We start from the raw sequence: 18,704 nt of genomic DNA, 5'->3' as shown, positions 1-18,704 counted from the left end.
ACGGTTTTGGTAGGTAGGAAGAAATTGCATTAAGGCAATATGCCCGCCCTTATATGTATATATATTGTATATGTATATAAAGTGTCAAATAAAAAATATAATATCTTATTTAATAATCATTGTAACAAAACTTTTTTATTCCTTTTATTCTGGCAATGTTCTGGCATTCCTTTCCTAAAAAAACAATTAACGTTCTTTAGTAAATTATATTAAAACTATCTCTAATTTATGTTTGTTTTAATTGGCATCAAAACGATGAATATTCTAACAATTCGGCTCGTTCAGGTCTGCCACAAGGGACACGACTGCAAGGTGAAGCGCACCTCCCCCACGGCGTACTGCGACTGCTGGGAGAAATGTCGCTGTAAAGCGCTGGTCGGGGGCAACTGGCTCGCTCGCTGTGAGCTCCTAGCGCGCCTCACCAGGGACACTCACCTCGCCACACACTTCAACTCGCGGTCAGTAACCTAGAAAAAGAATAGAAGAGGGGAAAATATAAACTTAAATGGTATACACTGGAACCTGTTTTTACTCTGGTGATACGTTTCACACAGTACCGTGTAAAAAATTATACTAAAAAATAACATTCTGGATAGGTTTCCTCGTATAATATTCAATTTGTGATATTTTTTTTTAATAAATGAAATATTTACATTCTTATGATTTACCGAAACATTTCATTTTGAGAGCCATTTTCAACGAGTTGTAAATAACGCACTATGATAAAATAGGAATCAAGTTGGGGTAGAGTGGGATTCAAACACGGACCTTTGAGCCGTGAGTCCAAAACACTAGACCACAACCCGATTCATTCCTTAAAGTAATAAAAATGAAATTTTTTACAATTTATTCTACCTTAATTTTTTTCTTAACCCGGTGTCAATTAAGGTGTGATACACCCAGCACATTTTTAAACCCTCAATACTTAAAGAATTGACAACGTCGCATCCCATCTCATCGGGTAGCTGGAATAAAAAGACTGACGCATCGATAGTTTGCTTTGTTTTAGTAGTGCCTTGCGCGCAGGCTGAGACAAGTGGGTCCAAAGCGCATTTGTGTGCTTCACACGCAGGTTTATAGTTTTGTTGTAAAAAGATGATCCATTATCTAGCTTCCATATCTATATTGACCATGAAGTGATTTCCTACTTAAATTTTCTAGAGAGTCTTGAAATCCGATTGTCCATCCACGTAGCTGCTGAATGTGTTTTAATCTAGCTCCTATTTAAAAGAAAATATATCAGAACTTCATTGTCAATTTTTAAAAATCATGTAAATGGTGGCCCTTACCTGCATGTAACAGATGATCGAAATACGCTGCATTTGGTGCACCAATTCAGTGCCCTATGCACCACTTGTTGTGGAAAGGTAAATGATGATGTTATTTAGCTTCTTTTAAATAACACTTATCAATATAAAATACAATTTCAGGGGCGAAAGCATCCTGCTCTTCCTAGTCCAGACGGTCGGACGCCAGGCCGTAGAGCACCGGCAGTTCCGCGCCGCGTGGCGCGCCCCCCGTGGCACGCGGCCCTCGGGCGCGCCGCCCGCGGGCCCGCAGCCTGGCAAGCCACCAGCGTCGGGCCCCGCGCCGGGCGCGCCGTCGTCCTCGGCCGCGGGCGCCTCGCACCAACCGCACCAGCCAGGCGCCGCGCCCGCGCACGACGACCGCGAGGACGGGGATGCGCCCGACCACGATCTGGAGCCCCCGAGGTTCGCGAGGAAGGCGCTCATACACCTTTTAGGTGAGTGCTTTTTGTAATATTAAAGAAATAAAACTTATTTTGCGCTACACGCGAGTTTAACCCTTTGAAAAGCCACAAGAACCTCAGCGCCTTGAATTTAGTATTTTATATTCTTATTTTAAGTACCGTACATTCAAACAAAACAATATTTTAATTTTTCCTCATATTTTAATCTATGTAACAAATGTTTTGGCTTTCTTTCCCTAAAAATACAATTTACTTTCTCTAGTAAATTAAAGTAAAACTAACTCATTTAAAACCTGTTAAGGTTCATATTATGTAGTAAAAAACATTGTATAGGTTTCAAAATGTCTCACTTCAGTCTTTAATGGTTGTTATTGTCTGTGTAACAGAAAGTTTTCAAATCAGATATTCAAATGAATCTGTCCTTGGTTCACTGACACGTTAATATGAGCTATTAAACATTTGAATGTACTATATTTAAAGTCACTCTTTCCTTCCCATTTTCAAAGAATCACCTCTTGTAAGATAGACATAAGATTTTCCAATAGTGATTCCTTTAAACCCGTTGATCGCTAGTGTTGACTTTTTACTGACATAATGGTGATGCGTTGCAGCGGATTGGCCAGCGGTGGAAGCCGCCCTCATGTGCGGAGCCAGCGAAGGAGAAGGGAACGGGTCAGAGAGTCCGGCACACAACCAGTCGGGGACCACCTTGCTGGACAAGTTTACACACGCACTCATTGTCAAGTGCACTAATGAGGTGAGCCTAGAAAGCCTCTAGAGTCTAGAGAATATTAAAACCTACAAAATCACCCTTAGGTCTGCATTTGATAATAAAGAGGACATTTTTCATTCAAAATTAATATTTAATTTCAATAAAATGGTGCTGCATAGTGCTCTTCATTGGAATCCCCAATGCAGTGTCCCTAGGGAGGAAATCCAGCCAGTCTGCAAGCATTTGGACAGTTTATTGTGTTTTGCGGACATTTATTGCCGCCATTTTAGTGTTTTGACAGATCATGAATCTGAAGATAGTCTCTATCAACTTGTTGGTAAAGTTAAATCAATAGATAAAATTATATTGTCACCAGTTGTTTTTTTTGTTGTAATGTTAAGACCTTTTGGATGTTTCTGCTTTGCAGACATTTATTCCCCCCATTTTTGTATTTTTTGGTTGTAATTTTACAAACAGTTTGTTTTACAAATATTTACTGGTGACATTTCCGTGTTATAGTTGTATGTATAATGGTTTCATGTTTAAAGATGCTCATTGTGTTTTGACATTTATTAAATATGAATATATTTTAAAAAATTACAATAAAAAAATGGTTCAAACATTTCTCCATAATTAAAAAAAATTTGCTAAATTTTTTTTCTTAGTACCTTCCATTTACATTTTCCCTAAGTTTAATTTAAAAAATTGCCGATCCTTTAAAAAACATAATTTAGGGATTTTACTGTAATGTAATCACTTTAATTGAATGCCAATGGTTTTAATATATTTTTTTTCCTCAGATGTTGGACACCTTACTGATGACTCTTATTCGGGAGCAGCAGAATGATTCTTTAATCGGAAGAGCGGAGAAAGCACGGATGGTGGCGCGACGCTTCGTGCGCTCTGTTGCGCGCATATTTGTTATATTCAGCATCGAAATGGCACCGGGAGCTGCTAAGAAGAGAGGGTAAAAAAACATCACAAACTTAACTTAACCTGAGACCACAATAGGGAAATATCACATACCACGAATACCAATAAAAACATATGAAATGGATTTAGGCAAATTAATTATATTTTCAAAATCAATAAGGATACTGTGGAGAAATGTTTCCATACGTAACTTTCATTTTTTTTTAAATATGTTCCTACCAAAATGCTACATGTTTGGCCTTGATAATTGTGACATCAAGATTCATGATGATGTTCTATTTAAATTTTAAACAGTCTCAAACAAAATTTACACAAATCGTGACATATTAGAGGTTTGGCCAATGCAATGAACCGTTTTTGTTGGTTTTCAAAAATATAAATTTAATAATATTTTTTTATGCTATTAATAAGTTGTATAAAAAATTGATTTTTTACCTGACAGTATTTCATAGACCCTTATTAATTTAAAAAAAACGTGATATTTCCCTATTTATTACAATACCCTAAACATTACATAACTGGTGGAATCTAAACCTTCCAAAGCATTTCCCGAGGATCATTTTTTATTAGAGCAAACTGCCAAAATACTACTTGTCTTATGTGCCCATTTTTTCCTGGTTTTATTTGTCTTTTGGGAAAAACCTGCTTGCACGGTGCAAGTTTAACTCTGTAACTCTAAGCCTAAATAGCTCAGAATATAACAAATTTTTAAAAAAAACCTATTGAACTATAATTTTCCTGTTAAAGTGATCAAGTGCAAACATTTATTATTCTGTTTATAATTCAACATCCTTATTTATTGAATTTTCACATAGAGGTGAACAGACTTCCATATTCTCTCAGAGGTTCATAAAATTCCTGAAGGATTTATAAATCAAGTCACCGATTTCTATAGACTATGAAAACTATTTTTAAATTCTTTCATTGTCCTATCATCAGACTTCTCCAGAGAGTCCATTCTACAATTCCTCCACTCCACAGACATATAAATAAAAAGATTAGCTAGATAACTGTGACCACGTAAATGAGTGTCAGGGTTGGCAAGAATGAGGTTGTTATTCTGTGGCTAATGTTGTGGAGTCGCGGATCAGAGGTCCGAGGTTCAAACACCTCTACCCCAACTGAATTTTAATTTTCTGTTAGTGAGTTATCTACAACTTAATCAAAATTGAAATATTTGGGAAAATAATTATGGAAATGCAAACATATATAAAAAAAAAATATCTCATGATTCTAATTTCCAGACCGCTGTCAGTATCCCAATCCCTGGAGCGGTGTCGACGTGTATTCTGCTCGCTGTCGCGCCTGGCAGCCGAAGAGCTGTGCGAGACAGCTGACGCACTGGTGGCACCCGTGCGCCTGGGAGTGGTGCGCCCCACAGCCCCCTTCACGCTCGCCTCCAGTTTCGTCGATGTCATCAATGGCACGGAAGACCTGTTCTCCGTGGAGCCTCTGCAGTCCAGGAGATATGCGTGAGTACCCAACTTTCATCTGAAGGAGATGAATCCCAAGGACTTTACCCTTTTTATCTCACGGACCTATTATTTATCATAACCAACATGTGTTCCTGAAAAATCTTACAAAGCTAATCATCGACCTCAAAGTTTTCATACAAGCTTTTTTTTTATGAACATTTCAGTGTAAAAAGCGTGAAAATGTAAAATGAGGAGTGAAAAACTAGATTTTACTGTAATATTGAATTATTAGAAGAGGCATTTTCTCTAATTCCTAATTGATATTCACTTTGATAAAAATGGGTGCCATTTATCTTTTATTATTTTAATTTACACAAAATGTGTCAAACTGAGAAAAATTACTTTAAAGATTTTGACATTTGACAAATTTTTACCACAGATCAACATTAAACCATGTACTCAATATAAATATACATTCAATAACAATAATAATTATTTATTTAAAGATATCTTCAATGAGGAAATTCAGTGCTACGGGAAAATGGATATAAAAAAATGATTTCTTACATGTGGTAAAAATTAGACCATTCTCTTCCCTTACTGTGCCAAAAAAAATCCACGCGTTAAGGTTCTATGTAGGCAATACAAGTGCAAAAAATGGGAGAATTTAAATCAGAAAATAAATTTCTCTTATCATTTGTAGTTGAAATCAAAAGTAATAATATTTTTAATCCAATTAATAACACGCCTGTCATTTACAACGTCAAATCTCTTTCCAGCGATCCTTCCCTACTGGTGTCGGCGCCAGAGCTAGAGGAGGCCGGCTCCACAGAGGGGGTGGGCGCCGAGGAGGAGGGGTCGGACGGGGAGGGAGAGGGGGAGGCGGCACAGCCCCCGGCGCCCGCCGCGCCCCCCGCCCAGCCGCCGCCCCCGCCCCTGCAGGACCACCCGGCGCCCGCGCAGCCGCAGGATGACGCCATCGACAGGAGGTGCGTGAAAATAAATAAAAACCAAATAGCTTCAGCATGTCGATGCTTGTACATAAGTTGGAATTGCATCCCCCTAGGAATTTGGTATTACTGCAATCTGGGAATTTACAGTAAAACCCCTAAATTACATTTTGTAATGGACCGACAAAAAAAAATGTAAATGGAGGGTAGTGAAAAAAGTTTGTGGCAATTTTTTTTTTTATTATAGAAGTTACGGAATGATGTTAGGAACATTTTTTTATTCTTACTTTTTTTAATGTATTCATAAACAATAAATGTCACTAAATCACAATAAACCATCATTAAAATAACAACTAAAACAGGGAAATATTGGCTTTAATAAATCTTTGTAAATAAAATTAATAAAAGTCTACGCATTTACAAGGCTTATGACCCATCATTGACTAGTTTGAGTGATCATTTCATTTTTTTATTTATTTAACTTTTTGTACATAATTTTAATTGTACATTGGTGAGCTTATTACCAAATGATAATTTCTTCCAACCAACCAATAAAATAAAACTTTTATTTTTATAATTCAAGTTACAAAACATATTCATTATTTTACACACTGCAATATTCACTGTTCTGCCTACGTTTGTTATCATCCGTATAACTTTCATTTTTCTAATTGAGGGGATTAAATGCAAAACCGCCACTGTCCATGATCACTGTTTTTGGGAAGACCGAAAAAACCGGTAGCGGAATGACTATTTCAGTTCAAAGTTTAATCAATGAGCACATTCTATGCACAAGTTGCACATTTGACTTAAAAGAAATAGTATTTTGGCTGCTGGTTTTGTTGGTCTTCCTTAAAACAGTGATTATGGACAGTAGCGGTTTTGCATTTAACCCTCTCTATTGTTGATTTTTGTGAACTAAAACAGCTGAAACCAGCTAATGACGGATAATAAGCCCTGGAAGTACCTAGAATTCTATATTCTGTTTTCCAAATCATTCTCCATCTCTGCTGTGATGTAAGCGGTTAATATTAATTTAAAACATTTTTTTATTTTCTGGTTGATCGGATAAATATGCTGCGTCGCTGTACTGCCTTACCAATTTATTTGTTTACAAAAGTTTTCAATTACATTTGGACGTGCGTATTAAAAATTAATGTTCTTTTCAGTTTACACGAAGAGTTAACTCAAGAGATCGTCGGCGACGCTGAATCTGAATCCGAGCTGGACTTGCTAGCCGAGGCCGAGACAGAGTCAGACTCCGATGATCAGGACAATCCCGAATCTACGCAGAGGTCTGTGCAGACGGGAGCTACACAAGGCTCAGACACAGGTATTTATGGATAATGTTTTATCACGAGGTTTCTCCTGTGAGCGCTGGTACTACAGGTCGCGTGGTGTTTGCTATTGCGCCCGCAGTGCCCCTAGCGGCTGAAATGAAAACAACTGGTTACATGGTAGACGGACTGACCGGCGGCATGGTCATTATAGGATTGCACAATATTACAGAAACACTGTTGAAATTTATTATATAAATAAAACACGAGTGATACTTTAATCCACAAATTTGGAATATCCAGTGACCAGTTTCATCGCTTTCGCGACATCTTCGAGACTGGTATCTTTATTAAAAAGTTAAATGTATTTATACAGAACAGAGATAAGGATACATAATTCAAAGTTATATGTAAGTAAATTAAATAAAGTTATTTTTATCTTAAGGATCATTATCAACAAATTTTCTATGGGTTATCTAATGAATTGATATAATGCTATTTTAATGAGTTTAAGTATTTTATTTTATTTTTGCTGTCTCATCCTTCTTGAGTGTGGTTTTGTAAATAATGATTTCTGAAAAACAAAGGGTAAAAAGTCATTAGTAAAATTATATTACAATGGGTAAAGTAATGGAGAATGCACATATGTTATCTGTTCATTAAGTAATTCTACGTCGGGTTTATTTTTTAATCTATTAATTTTGAGAATTTCTAATTTGTCAAGTTTATGGCCTTTGGGTGCAATGTGAATTATTTTTACATTATTTTTTAATTCGAAGGAATGTTTGTTTTCTATTAAATGATTGGCAAAATTTGAATTATCTTTATTATTAGACCATGATTGTATGTGAGTTGTATTATTAGACCATGATTGTAAGCGATGAAACCGGTCACTGGATATTCCAAATTTGTGGATGAAAGTATCACTCGTGTTTTATTTATATAATAAATTACAATGAACTTCCATCAAGAATTTTCACTTACAAACTAAAATGTTTTACACTGTTGAAATACTAAAGCTTTTTATTATAATTAAATACTTAACTATTACTCAAACAGTTACTATTAGAGAGGAAATAAGAACTTTCATCTTGCATATTACACCACATCGGTTTACCAACTGTAACGCATCTGTTACTTTAAAGTATGGCGATCAGTCTTCGGTTTCAGATGCCTATTGTAATTGCGTCGTTAACTCCTTCGATACCTTGGGACTGTAAAAACAAGGCTGCCTTTTCTCGAAGCGTGTTCAAAGAAAATTTGGTATGATCGATCTTGCAATATACATTTCGTTCAAAGTGTCAATTCAGAAATTAAATAAAAGGACAAGGACTTACGTTTTCCTCCCCCTGGCACTGGTTTAGGATCGCACTAGGTCATTTTTTAATAACCATTTTTTTGTTGATCCGCACACTGCACGATCTTCAATCGATTTTTGAAGAGCTTGTTTTTCGTATTGTTGTTTGTTACAAGAGTTACGAGGTAATGCTGCTTTCTTGACTTGCCGCTAGAAAAGGAAGTGACATAGGGAGAGACTGGAGATCAAGATAAGAACTACCAGCGCCAAAGGAAAGGATGATGAGGACACCGAAACAGCGGCCCTTAATTCTGCTGAATAAAGCCAAAGGATCTTTCTGTTCTTCCTGGGGGCAGCTAAGATTAAGACTGGGACATCTGCAGCACGTGTCCAAGCCATGCCCACTGCCGCACCCTCAATAAACTCCCAAGTATTTCCAGTAATGTCCAAATTCATTTATATATTTCTCTCTTTCCAGGCATCGCGTCTCTCCTGATGTTCCCTGAGGAGGAGTCGGGTGACTCCACGCAGCCCGAGGATGAGGACTCAGAGGCCGGGGAGACAGATGAGCATGAGCGTGATGCCGACATGTCGCCGGCCGACGGTGGCGCAGGCGGCACGGGTGGCGACGCCGGGCTAGAACGGCGCGGGGGCTCCTCGAGCGCCCCGCGCTCCAACCTCGCCCCCCAGAGCATGCAGTGGGCCATCAGGTAAGAGATTATTACACTGTCATGACTGTTCTTTTTAACTCCATACATGCTGAACGTGGCCCCCTTCATACATATACATATGTAAAAATTGAATTAGCTAATTCTTCTTTTGATTTTGACAGCGAGTCATATTACGAACCTCTGTATGCTGGCAAGTATCCTTCGATGTGTTAAACTCTATTATGTTTTGAGCCATCAATACAACACATTGCTGAATAGCGCCAGCAATTGCGGGTGCAGAGAAAAATCATTATTATTTTTGTCCATACACACATATCTGTGCTTTTTTGTACCTGTCCTTAACCATTGTTTTACATTTTTTTCTAGAAACCACAGAGAAGCGACCAGATCTGGCGGCGTGCGGTTAGCTGGAGGACCTTCCCTAGTATTCATCGACCCCTCCTCCCTGAGAAGAACCACTACTGCACCCCACGAGCCACACTCCACAGCCACTACAGCAAGCTGCTTGGCACGAGCCTTCGGTAAGACCTTTTAATAACACTGATTGTAGCCTGTTAGAAATCTCACATCTGATAAAATAGGGTCAAAACTCAAAAAAGCAGAATTTCTCATTGAGTTTTTTTTTGTTTTTTGTTCATAATTTAAAACAATGGGGATGTGCCATATATATTTTGATTTAAAAATATGTATGTTTCTCTTGCAGGCATTGTTCTCCGGCAGATAGCCGAGCTGCTGAATGGGAGCACGCGCAGCGGGCAGCTGGGGGGCCCCCGGCCGCTGGGCATGTCCCCCCGTGAGGCCGCGAGCCTCCAAGCGCGACTCGAGGCCCGTCTGCGCCCCACCTGGAACTGGGTGGTCACCGTCATGGACGCCACCGAGGCGCAGCTCAGGTATACCAATACACCACGTGTGGCATTCTTTTATTAACACGGAGAATGCTTTTAGCAAGGTAATATGGAAGTCTAATGGTCCGCGTATTTGCCTACCATGCAAGAGGGCGTGGGTTTGATTCCCGAGCAATATTTAATTAAAAGGGCCAATTTCATTTTTATCTCGTCAACATTTCGTAGAGCCGAGTCAGTGAATAAATTCAGTGCAACAGAAAATTAGACATAAAAAATGTTTTCTTACACTCGGTAAAAATTAGAGCATTTAATTGGATGGCAAAGTTTCTCAAAAATGTTTAAAAAAATCAACAATCAAGTGATGTTAAAGAGCTGAAACCTTTATTGTTGTAAAGAAATTCATCTGATTGAATTATTTCACATACTAGAGAAATGCTGAAAACAATTTGCAAACTTCTTGAACCAGTTGGTTTTATTACAATATTTTGAGTTTGAAAATGTCCTAACAAGAGGAAACGCGTCACAATATGCGTTCTCGTATTTTTTAAAAAATAAATAAAGTAGAATGTTCCGGACGCGTAGTGTAAATTGATGAAATACGTAACTGTATAAAATATAAATTTTTAATCATGTTGTGCGCGTTGCGTCTGCCGACGAAATAGCCCTTACAGGCGCTAGGCGCCCGTATTTACGCCACCTGCGGCTGGCGGCATGTAGCGAAAGGTGGGGGTGATCTACCCTCACCACTCCCAGGCAGCCGGAGCAGGTGGGACGGCTGACTCACGGAGCCCGACGCGCATCGCTTTATAAGGCGTTTATTTTGTATCAGTTGAGTTCCTAACTCTGAACAGTGCAGACGTGTTTCATTCAGTTCTCCGCCGTGTTCGCCCTCTTGCACTTCGCTCCGCTCTGCCAGCTGACTGCCTTCGCCTCTCTACACCACTTGGACCGGGTGGAAAGTCCTTTTCAAGGCTATTAAGGTTGGCTTGCGGTCGGCGCAGTTGTGTCCCTACCTTCCGACTTTATCTGGGAGGGCGGCTTCTCGCTTCTCGGCTTACGCCGGGAAGCCTGACTGCGGCAGACGCGGGTGACTGACCAGCGCACACACGTGGTAACGCGTACGTTACATAGAATTAAAATCCAATAAATGTGTTTTATTTTGGATACATTACCAAATTAATATGGAATTCTACCAATTGTCTGCATACACAATAAATAATTTTTTTTTTGTTGTGAAAATCACCTCAGGGGCGCTGTTGTGATACATTTGTTTGTGGTTATCGGAAAGCCAATCCACCAATCGCGATAACTTACCTTAGAGAACTTTTGACGTCACTTGCTGAGTAATTTCAAAATCACAAAACTATAAAAATGATTTTTTTTTTATATAAAGTATTCCTTTTTTTTGGCTTAGTTTTGTAGTCTTTTAACAAATAGAAAAGTATAAAAAAAGCACTGAAATTTCTCATTAGTCAACAATTCTCGAAGGATCTTTACCTGTTAGATTATAGAATCTGCCATAACATGAAATATCGTATTTCGTGCATTCGAATGTATAATAAGTCTATGTTAATGTGCTAGTCTCTGTCAGTGAACTAAGTAAGCATACAATATTTCTTAGAATCGGCCTCGTGGTGCAATGGTCAGCGCGTTGGCCTGTCATGCAAGAGGTCTCGGGTTCGAATCCCGACATGGTTGATGTGAAATATTTATTTGAATGGGTGTTTTCACACTAAAATATTTCATAGTCCCCTGAAAGAAGAACCTGAAGCGTAAGCCTGATAATCTTATCTTCATGTAACAAAAATGATCAAGATACGCTGCGTTTGGAGTACCAATGCAGTGCCCTATACACCATTAGGTGCGGAAAGGGAACGATGATGCGATGATTTCTTGGAATTGAGGTTGGAAGATTTAATTATATTTTGCGAACTGAGTTGTAAGTAAAGGAAAATAATTTTTGATCATTCTCTTCTACCTTACAAATTTTGTTTTATTTCCAATAGGTCTGTTTCTCTCCTATTTTCTTTCCCTGTGTATTAATTGCGCCACTTTATCTAACTCGTTTATAACTGTAAAAATGTTGTAAAAGCTGTTACGACATTGAAATAAATAAAGCCCGGCTTTATGGTCTGTGAGAGAAAGCGTTGTGTGGGCGTAATAATGATGTTGGAGTGTCAGCATCCCATGTATCTGTATAGAACCTCTCTCACTTAACCAGTTATGGGGCTGGCATACGCAGGTTCGGCGCCTCGCTGAGCGCAGAGGCGGAGGGGGCGCGCGGGCCGGCGCGGCGGGGCGCGGCGCAGTTGCCCCCGGCCCCCGCCGGCTTCGCCCCCTCGGGCGCCGCCAGCACGCGCATCGTCGGCTTCACCTCGGCCGACCAGTCGCGCACCCGGGACCGGGACCAAGGTAACGAACCCCACTATCTGCGTATTAACCTATTGTACGCGGATGACTCATATACGAGTCACGAGTTTCTCCCACTGTAACCAAAAGATGGTGAAACTTGTTCATCAAAAATCTCTGATCTTTCACTACTAACACCTCGTGATATATGTTAAACAAAGCTCCAAAGAGCCCTTAGTTTAAATAAATCATCGGCAAATGAAAACCTTCCCGTGTTAGAGACGCACTGTGGAGTTAAATATATTTTTATTATTATTATTATTATTCATTAAGGCAGGCAGCCTTTGCTGATGCGCCTATATCTTGTGTACTGCTTTTTGTCCAAGTTCTTCTTTCTTCAAAAAAGCATCCAAACGGTTTTCAAACCGGTAGACCGAAATAGAATGGACAACTAGGCTTGGCAATTTATTCCAGTCTGAAACTACCCTGCTAGAAAGGATGTTTTTCTTGGGATTGAGGTGGAATTGGAGACGATAGAGCTTCCAGTTATGACCCTGTAAATTTGTATTGGGATTTAATTTATGCATCTCATGCATGGAGCAGTCATAGTTATTATTGAGTATCTTATAAGTTTCTATCAAGTCCCTCTATTCTGTCGTTCTTCCAATGATAAGGCCTAGTGCTTTTAATCTACTGTGGTAAGGCATCCTTTTGAGTAATTTGGGAATTTTTGTAGCACATCTTTGGACCTTTTCCAGTAGCTCAATGTCTTCAGTAAAGGATATCCTTACTCCAATAAAGGTCTTACATGGGTCTTGTATATTTTAAGAAATATCTCTAGAGTAATATTTTGGAATGGCTATTTAATCAAGTAAATTGTTGACGTGGCTTTCTTGGCAATAGATGTGATGTGAGCTTAATTATATAGGTCTTTCCAAACACAGTTTTTAATATGCAGTTCATCGAATGGTGTTTTAGGTGTGGACGCCAACAGCGCTCGCCGAGAATTCCTGGCCTACTGCCTCTCCCTGATGAGGGCACACAATGCAGAGCACCTCGACTCGCTCCCCGTACTGGACGTTTCCGCACTGAAGCACATTGCATACGTATTAGATGCCATGATTTACTATATGAGGTAACAGAATAATGTTATATTTTACAATTATTATTTTAATTGCTAATCAGAAATTGGTATACCTTGGTAAGCCTGTATCGAGGCAGAATTTGAAAAAAACTAGTATCAGTATGAGAGTATTCAATGCAGCTCTTGAGAGATCATTCTGCTTCAAAAATGGTGTAAATCACTCATACAAGAGGCACTACAAATGTCGCATACACTAATGCAAAATGTCTACACTACAAAAAACATATTTGTACCACCTCAAACGCTTTATTCCACTCAAGTTTCGCGCAATCTCGCACATATCTAACACATCAAATATTCATATATTCATCGGACGAGTGAACCTACCGACACGGCTGTTGTATTTCAATACATTTCGTGAATGTATGAGACATTTGTGTATGGTGTGTGGGTTTGTGCGTTTCTTGTGTATCATACTCGATATATCCTAGAAAAACTTATAAATAAAACACTTAATAGCTATTTGGCCTGATCCATTCATCAATCCATGCGCAACACACCTCCATTTTCCACCTGTTGATAGTAACAAACTTTATTAATTTACAGCAATCTGATTTTAATTTGTTATAAGTTTTTGATATTTCAATAATTGTGGCTATTTCTAAATTAATATTAACACAATTTTTTAAATAAAAAATTGTGCACACCGTTTAAAATTAATTTAAGTTGATGGATATGTATATTTGCTACCATAAAAATTTCAACAATGTATTGCCAATGTTTACGTATTCAAAATATTACTTTTTTTCCTTAGATCTGGAACTGAAAACAGTACTGCGTCACTTGCAGCCAGTCTTCAGAATGATTCTTCATATGGTGGAGCATCCGCGTGGAATGACCCGGTACTTAAAAATATTATAAATTTCTGCGCATATTTTTTTTTCTATTTTCAAAACGGCCTTGCTGATTTTTTTATTGTATTTATTCCAGGACGAAAATGAAAACGAGGACACAGAAGAAGAGTTGGTATTGACCAACAGTGGAACCGTCGCTATGGAGACAGAAGACAGCCTTCCTGGCGGGACGAGCTCTTCCGGCAGGAGACACACGTTCTTCCAGAGATCGGACTCTACTCTGTGTCTCGGGTGCCCCCCGCCAGATCCATTTGCTAGTGAGTATATTATATTCAATAAAACACCCACGCAACACTAAAACATGTAAAAAGTTTTTAGTTTCTCGAGATAATTATGTTTCTCAAAATATCATTTTAAGAATTCATTGAAATGTGTCTTGCTTAAGATCACTTTCGTTTTGCACAAGACTTGCGAAATTGCTGCTTTTTTTCACTATCCGTGCTAATGGGGATAATTAGGACACAGTCTAAGCCCACTCAGATCAAATGAGTAACATCCAAGTGCGCTCTCTCCGAGTGTAATCGGTTCAAATCAGATTTGGTCACTGATGAAGTGCATGTTCAATATTTGAATTTTCAAAAATTAAATTACCTGAATTTAAAAAAAAATCATGAATTGAATTTATTGCCATCCTGCAGCTAAAATTGATACCTCCATCGTCCTTACAATATGTTTATCTGTTTGTGGAAAGATTTTTTTTTATTCAATGTTGGTAAATAATTGTGTATAACCACTTAGTCATAGAAAAGTCGGTAAGAGGTTACATACAGTTATTTACTGACAATTAACAAAATGTTTGACCACAAAGTTAATGTTTCGAATATTAACGTTTTTTTTTCTTGGACCACAACAGGCCAGGAGGCCCAATTACAGTGGTGAATTACAACCCAGAACACCGAGGGTTGAAAAATCACATTTTAATTTTTATGTTCTCTCTGGGAATCGAACCCGGAACCTTCTGTGCGTGATATGAAAATATATTTTTCAAATTATAAATACACACCGTATTAGCCTGAGTAGCGCGGCTTCAAATATAATGCGACCTATATATTTAGAGCAGGTATAAAAGGAAAAATTCACTAATCTTAAACCCAGAATATAACTGAAAAGGTTTATTAGAAAAATATTTTAAATAAAAAATATCGCTGTGTATTCGGTTTTTCCTTCAGTCACAAGTTTATTTTGCAAAAAATGTCTAAAATTTTAGTATTATCTAAGCCATAAATTGTGCCTTTTCAGGTTCAATTCACGAAGCCCTCCCCCTTGCCGACCAGCCTCAACTCCTCCAGCCGAGCGCCAGGAGAGAGGAGCTGTTTGGCATCCCGAGACAGCCCATCACCGTACCCCTGTCCGGAAATGGACCTCCCGGTGTGAACAACCCCTTGGAAGGTAAAGACTTACTGTTTATAGCGTTTATTACAAGAGGAGGTTAAAAGCAAAAATGCCACTATCCGTAATCACTGTTTTTTGGGAAAACCAACAAAACCAGTAGCGAAAAGACTACCCAATATACCGCACCGCGCACAAGTTGCGCATTGAACTTAAAAGAAATTGTCTTTTCAGTATTTCTGAAAACAGTGATCATGGACAGTGGCGTTTTTACTTCTGATTCCCTCTTAAGTGCTTAAGTGCTACTAAGTATGAAAAGGGCACTTGTATCGCTCAATCACAAAGTTTTGTTCTTTTTGTGTGAAAAGTGAACTTTTCTCCTAATTAAATAAAATCTTCATCTCAGCGTTGATTAGATACTTTAAAAATATGTTTGAATCAAATCTGTGATGTGAATAACCTAAACCAAGGAATATTTTAGAGATGTTTTAAAAATTCCTTTTAACACACATCTTTTGTTTATTTAAAGGAGAAAAATGGTTGCTTTTAAAATTATATGAGGATATACTTTATCAAAAAGGAAGTTTAGTGGTTTTTTTATTTGTTAATTAAACTAAGCCAATTTTTTTTTTATTACCAACGCTATGATTTTTTGACGTGTTGAATTTTTAAAATTATTTCACATGTGATGTCTCAAGTTCTCTTCCCCTTCTTCTCGATGAGTTCTGTTGATTGGTCAGTTGACCTACCGTAAACCGGAAGAACTAGTGACGTCATGTAAAGTAGTTTGTTTTTATTAAAACCATTTATTTTTTCATACATTTTTACAACTTAATGCTCTTATTTTTACCGCGCTTAAGAATATATTTTTTATATCCAATTTCCTATAGGGCTGAACTTCCTCATTCTAATTTAACAACATAATATTTGAAACAAGTTTCTTTTATGTCATTTATCAATTTTGATGATGTGAAACATAATTTTTGATCCTTTAAATAAATGTTTCCTACTTTTTCTTGGCATAGAACTGTCAAATGAAAATAAATCAGAGTCTCTATGCAACATAAAATTTTGTGACGACTTAAATTTAAATACAAAAATAATCCTATAAAAGTTCAAAGTTCAATGTTGTGACAATTTGTGTTTTGATTTTCAGTTGTACCGACTCGCCTAGGTCTGTCTGTTCGCACTATGGACCAACAGAGATCTGAACCAGGACCCTCGGGTCTCAACAAACCAGCGGCGGAAACACAAACCACAGAGGAAGACATCGCCTCCGGCACACTTCACCATCAGCTTGGCCTTCACAGAAGGGTAAGTTTTGTAGAGGCTAACGATAGGAGTAATAATTTAAGACACTTTGGTTAAGATGTTATTTGTGTATTTATTTTTTATATTTATTTCTCGTGGAATTTCTTAATCTAGTATACATATTATCGTATTAATAATTTTATATGAATACGTATTAGAATTGTTAAAGGACAAACTATACAATGAAATGGATTTTTTTTCTCCGGTCATTTTCAACAGAAATTGTTTTTTGGGAGCGACAATCGCCATTGTTACAAGACCCTGTCCGTATGTGTTCACACGACGACAATGCGGCCGCACGCGGTGCTGGGGTTAATCATTGTTCCGTGGAGACAGCCTGCCCGTCTATCTTGGTGGCGATGTCTCGAGATAATTTTTTGTCCTACAAATTACTATTTACACGTGGACAATTGTCGATTCCTGGGACAAAACAATATTTTATTGTATTTGTATTTTATGCGCATATGATAATCAAAGACTAAAAGGTTTTGCCTATCAAAAAATTCTGTTAGAAATTCAATCTCTTTTGCTTTTATAATTATCGTTTAAGATTGTCAACTGTAATTTGACCAAACAATATCTCTCGACTACTGGGAATAAACTATTTTGCATTGTTGTAGTCATCAAGCCGCGACGAGTTGTTCCGACCTATAGAACGAGCTCCACTAACCAACTCCTTGGATGGGAACGAACAGCAGAACCTAACCAACAATAGCGTGATTGGAGAAGAGCCACAGGTAAAGGTATCATTCTTCTCATCTTCTATCTGCCCGCCCACTGAGGACCATTTTCTAATCAAATATTCCTCAAATCATTTCAATTGGTATCACAGTAAAACCTCATTTTTACATTTTCCCGCTTTTTATGCCAAAATGTTTAGGTCCCCTTTTTCCCATACATTCTCATTCAAATATTCCCCCCGCTCAACTCATAACCCCAGTTTTACTTTTTTTTTTAATCAAAGCTCATTTAATCCGTCAAAAGACGCCGAGCCGCATGCCGCGGCGTTTGTCCGAATGGAAAATAAAATCAAGATAAATTTAAAAAAAAAAATTAATTATTATTATTGTTACATATTATTAGTTTGAGACAGTATCATTGGTGTTATGAAATGATATTGTCTCAAACTAAATTCAAAGTAGGTGCAGTGTAATTGACCTTTTTGTTAATGTGCCTAATTTATGTTTAGGAAGAATAATGTCTTTACATCAATAAATTACGATGCAGAAAGTATAAAAATGTGGCAGTAGAAATATTATTTGAAGTTATAAATATGTGAAAAGAAAATGGTTCAAACAGTTATCATTAAAGTGTGCAACAGTTTATGCCACAATGTAAATAACAGTTGAGTTTTGCCACAATATTAATAAAGTGATGCCATACAAATAAAATGTGATAACAAAGTAAATTGTTTTACTTAAATTACAAATTTAGATAGTTAAAATTAAATTTATTTATGTATTGAATCACTTTGTAAAGCGCCCTTAAAGATAACTTATATAGTGCCATATTTATTTTATTTTATTAGTGTACACGGCACAAATGCCTTTTATAAACATAAACATAAATACGTTTAACATAACAGTGTTATATTAATATATTACAACAGAGATGAAGAACATTTAAGAGAAGATAATATTGAAGTCTAGGCATCTACAGGGCTTATGACCTGTCAATGGCTGGTTTAAGTGGCCACTTTACACACTGTGTAACATTCACCATTCTGCCCATATTTGAACATCTATATTCCTTCAATTCTTTCATCTGTTGATCTTTGTGAAGTTTAAGAGCTGAAACCTTTACCTTCAATTCATTGCAACGGAGGAGAAAAACATTTTTATAAAGTGAATATGGAACTTCTTGCATTTACAGGACTTATGACATGTCATGGCTGATTAAAGTGGCA

The 18,704-nt window shown here is 37.7% G+C and overlaps 1 protein-coding gene across 6 annotated transcripts in view; it reads left to right on the top strand.

Annotated features, from left to right (window-relative positions):
* Positions 1-18,704, top strand: part of hyd (E3 ubiquitin-protein ligase hyd) — a 73,814-nt gene that overhangs the window by 33,024 nt on the left and 22,086 nt on the right. For 3 of the 6 annotated variants that reach the window (XM_088238671.1, XM_088238669.1, XM_088238667.1), the window contains exons 23-39: positions 286-458; positions 1,431-1,744; positions 2,323-2,468; positions 3,224-3,390; positions 4,601-4,828; positions 5,551-5,760; positions 6,891-7,054; positions 8,774-9,005; positions 9,333-9,487; positions 9,670-9,856; positions 12,033-12,223; positions 13,139-13,295; positions 14,059-14,146; positions 14,235-14,415; positions 15,398-15,547; positions 16,644-16,801; positions 17,419-17,541. In XM_088238671.1, the coding sequence (XP_088094797.1) occupies positions 286-458; positions 1,431-1,744; positions 2,323-2,468; positions 3,224-3,390; positions 4,601-4,828; positions 5,551-5,760; positions 6,891-7,054; positions 8,774-9,005; positions 9,333-9,487; positions 9,670-9,856; positions 12,033-12,223; positions 13,139-13,295; positions 14,059-14,146; positions 14,235-14,415; positions 15,398-15,547; positions 16,644-16,801; positions 17,419-17,541 (3,024 nt within the window). The remainder of the gene's footprint in view (positions 1-285; positions 459-1,430; positions 1,745-2,322; positions 2,469-3,223; positions 3,391-4,600; positions 4,829-5,550; positions 5,761-6,890; positions 7,055-8,773; positions 9,006-9,332; positions 9,488-9,669; positions 9,857-12,032; positions 12,224-13,138; positions 13,296-14,058; positions 14,147-14,234; positions 14,416-15,397; positions 15,548-16,643; positions 16,802-17,418; positions 17,542-18,704) is intronic. The other 3 variants (XM_088238670.1, XM_088238668.1, XM_088238675.1) reach the window with 3 other exon arrangements.

Source organism: Micrasema longulum, unplaced genomic scaffold (assembly GCF_059751315.1).
Source record: "Micrasema longulum isolate JH-2025_06_02 unplaced genomic scaffold, ASM5975131v1 h1tg001940l, whole genome shotgun sequence".
Taxonomy (NCBI): Eukaryota; Metazoa; Arthropoda; class Insecta; order Trichoptera; family Brachycentridae; genus Micrasema; species Micrasema longulum.
The sequence above is the reverse complement of the archived record's forward strand: the minus strand, read 5'-3'. Positions and strand labels throughout refer to the sequence as shown.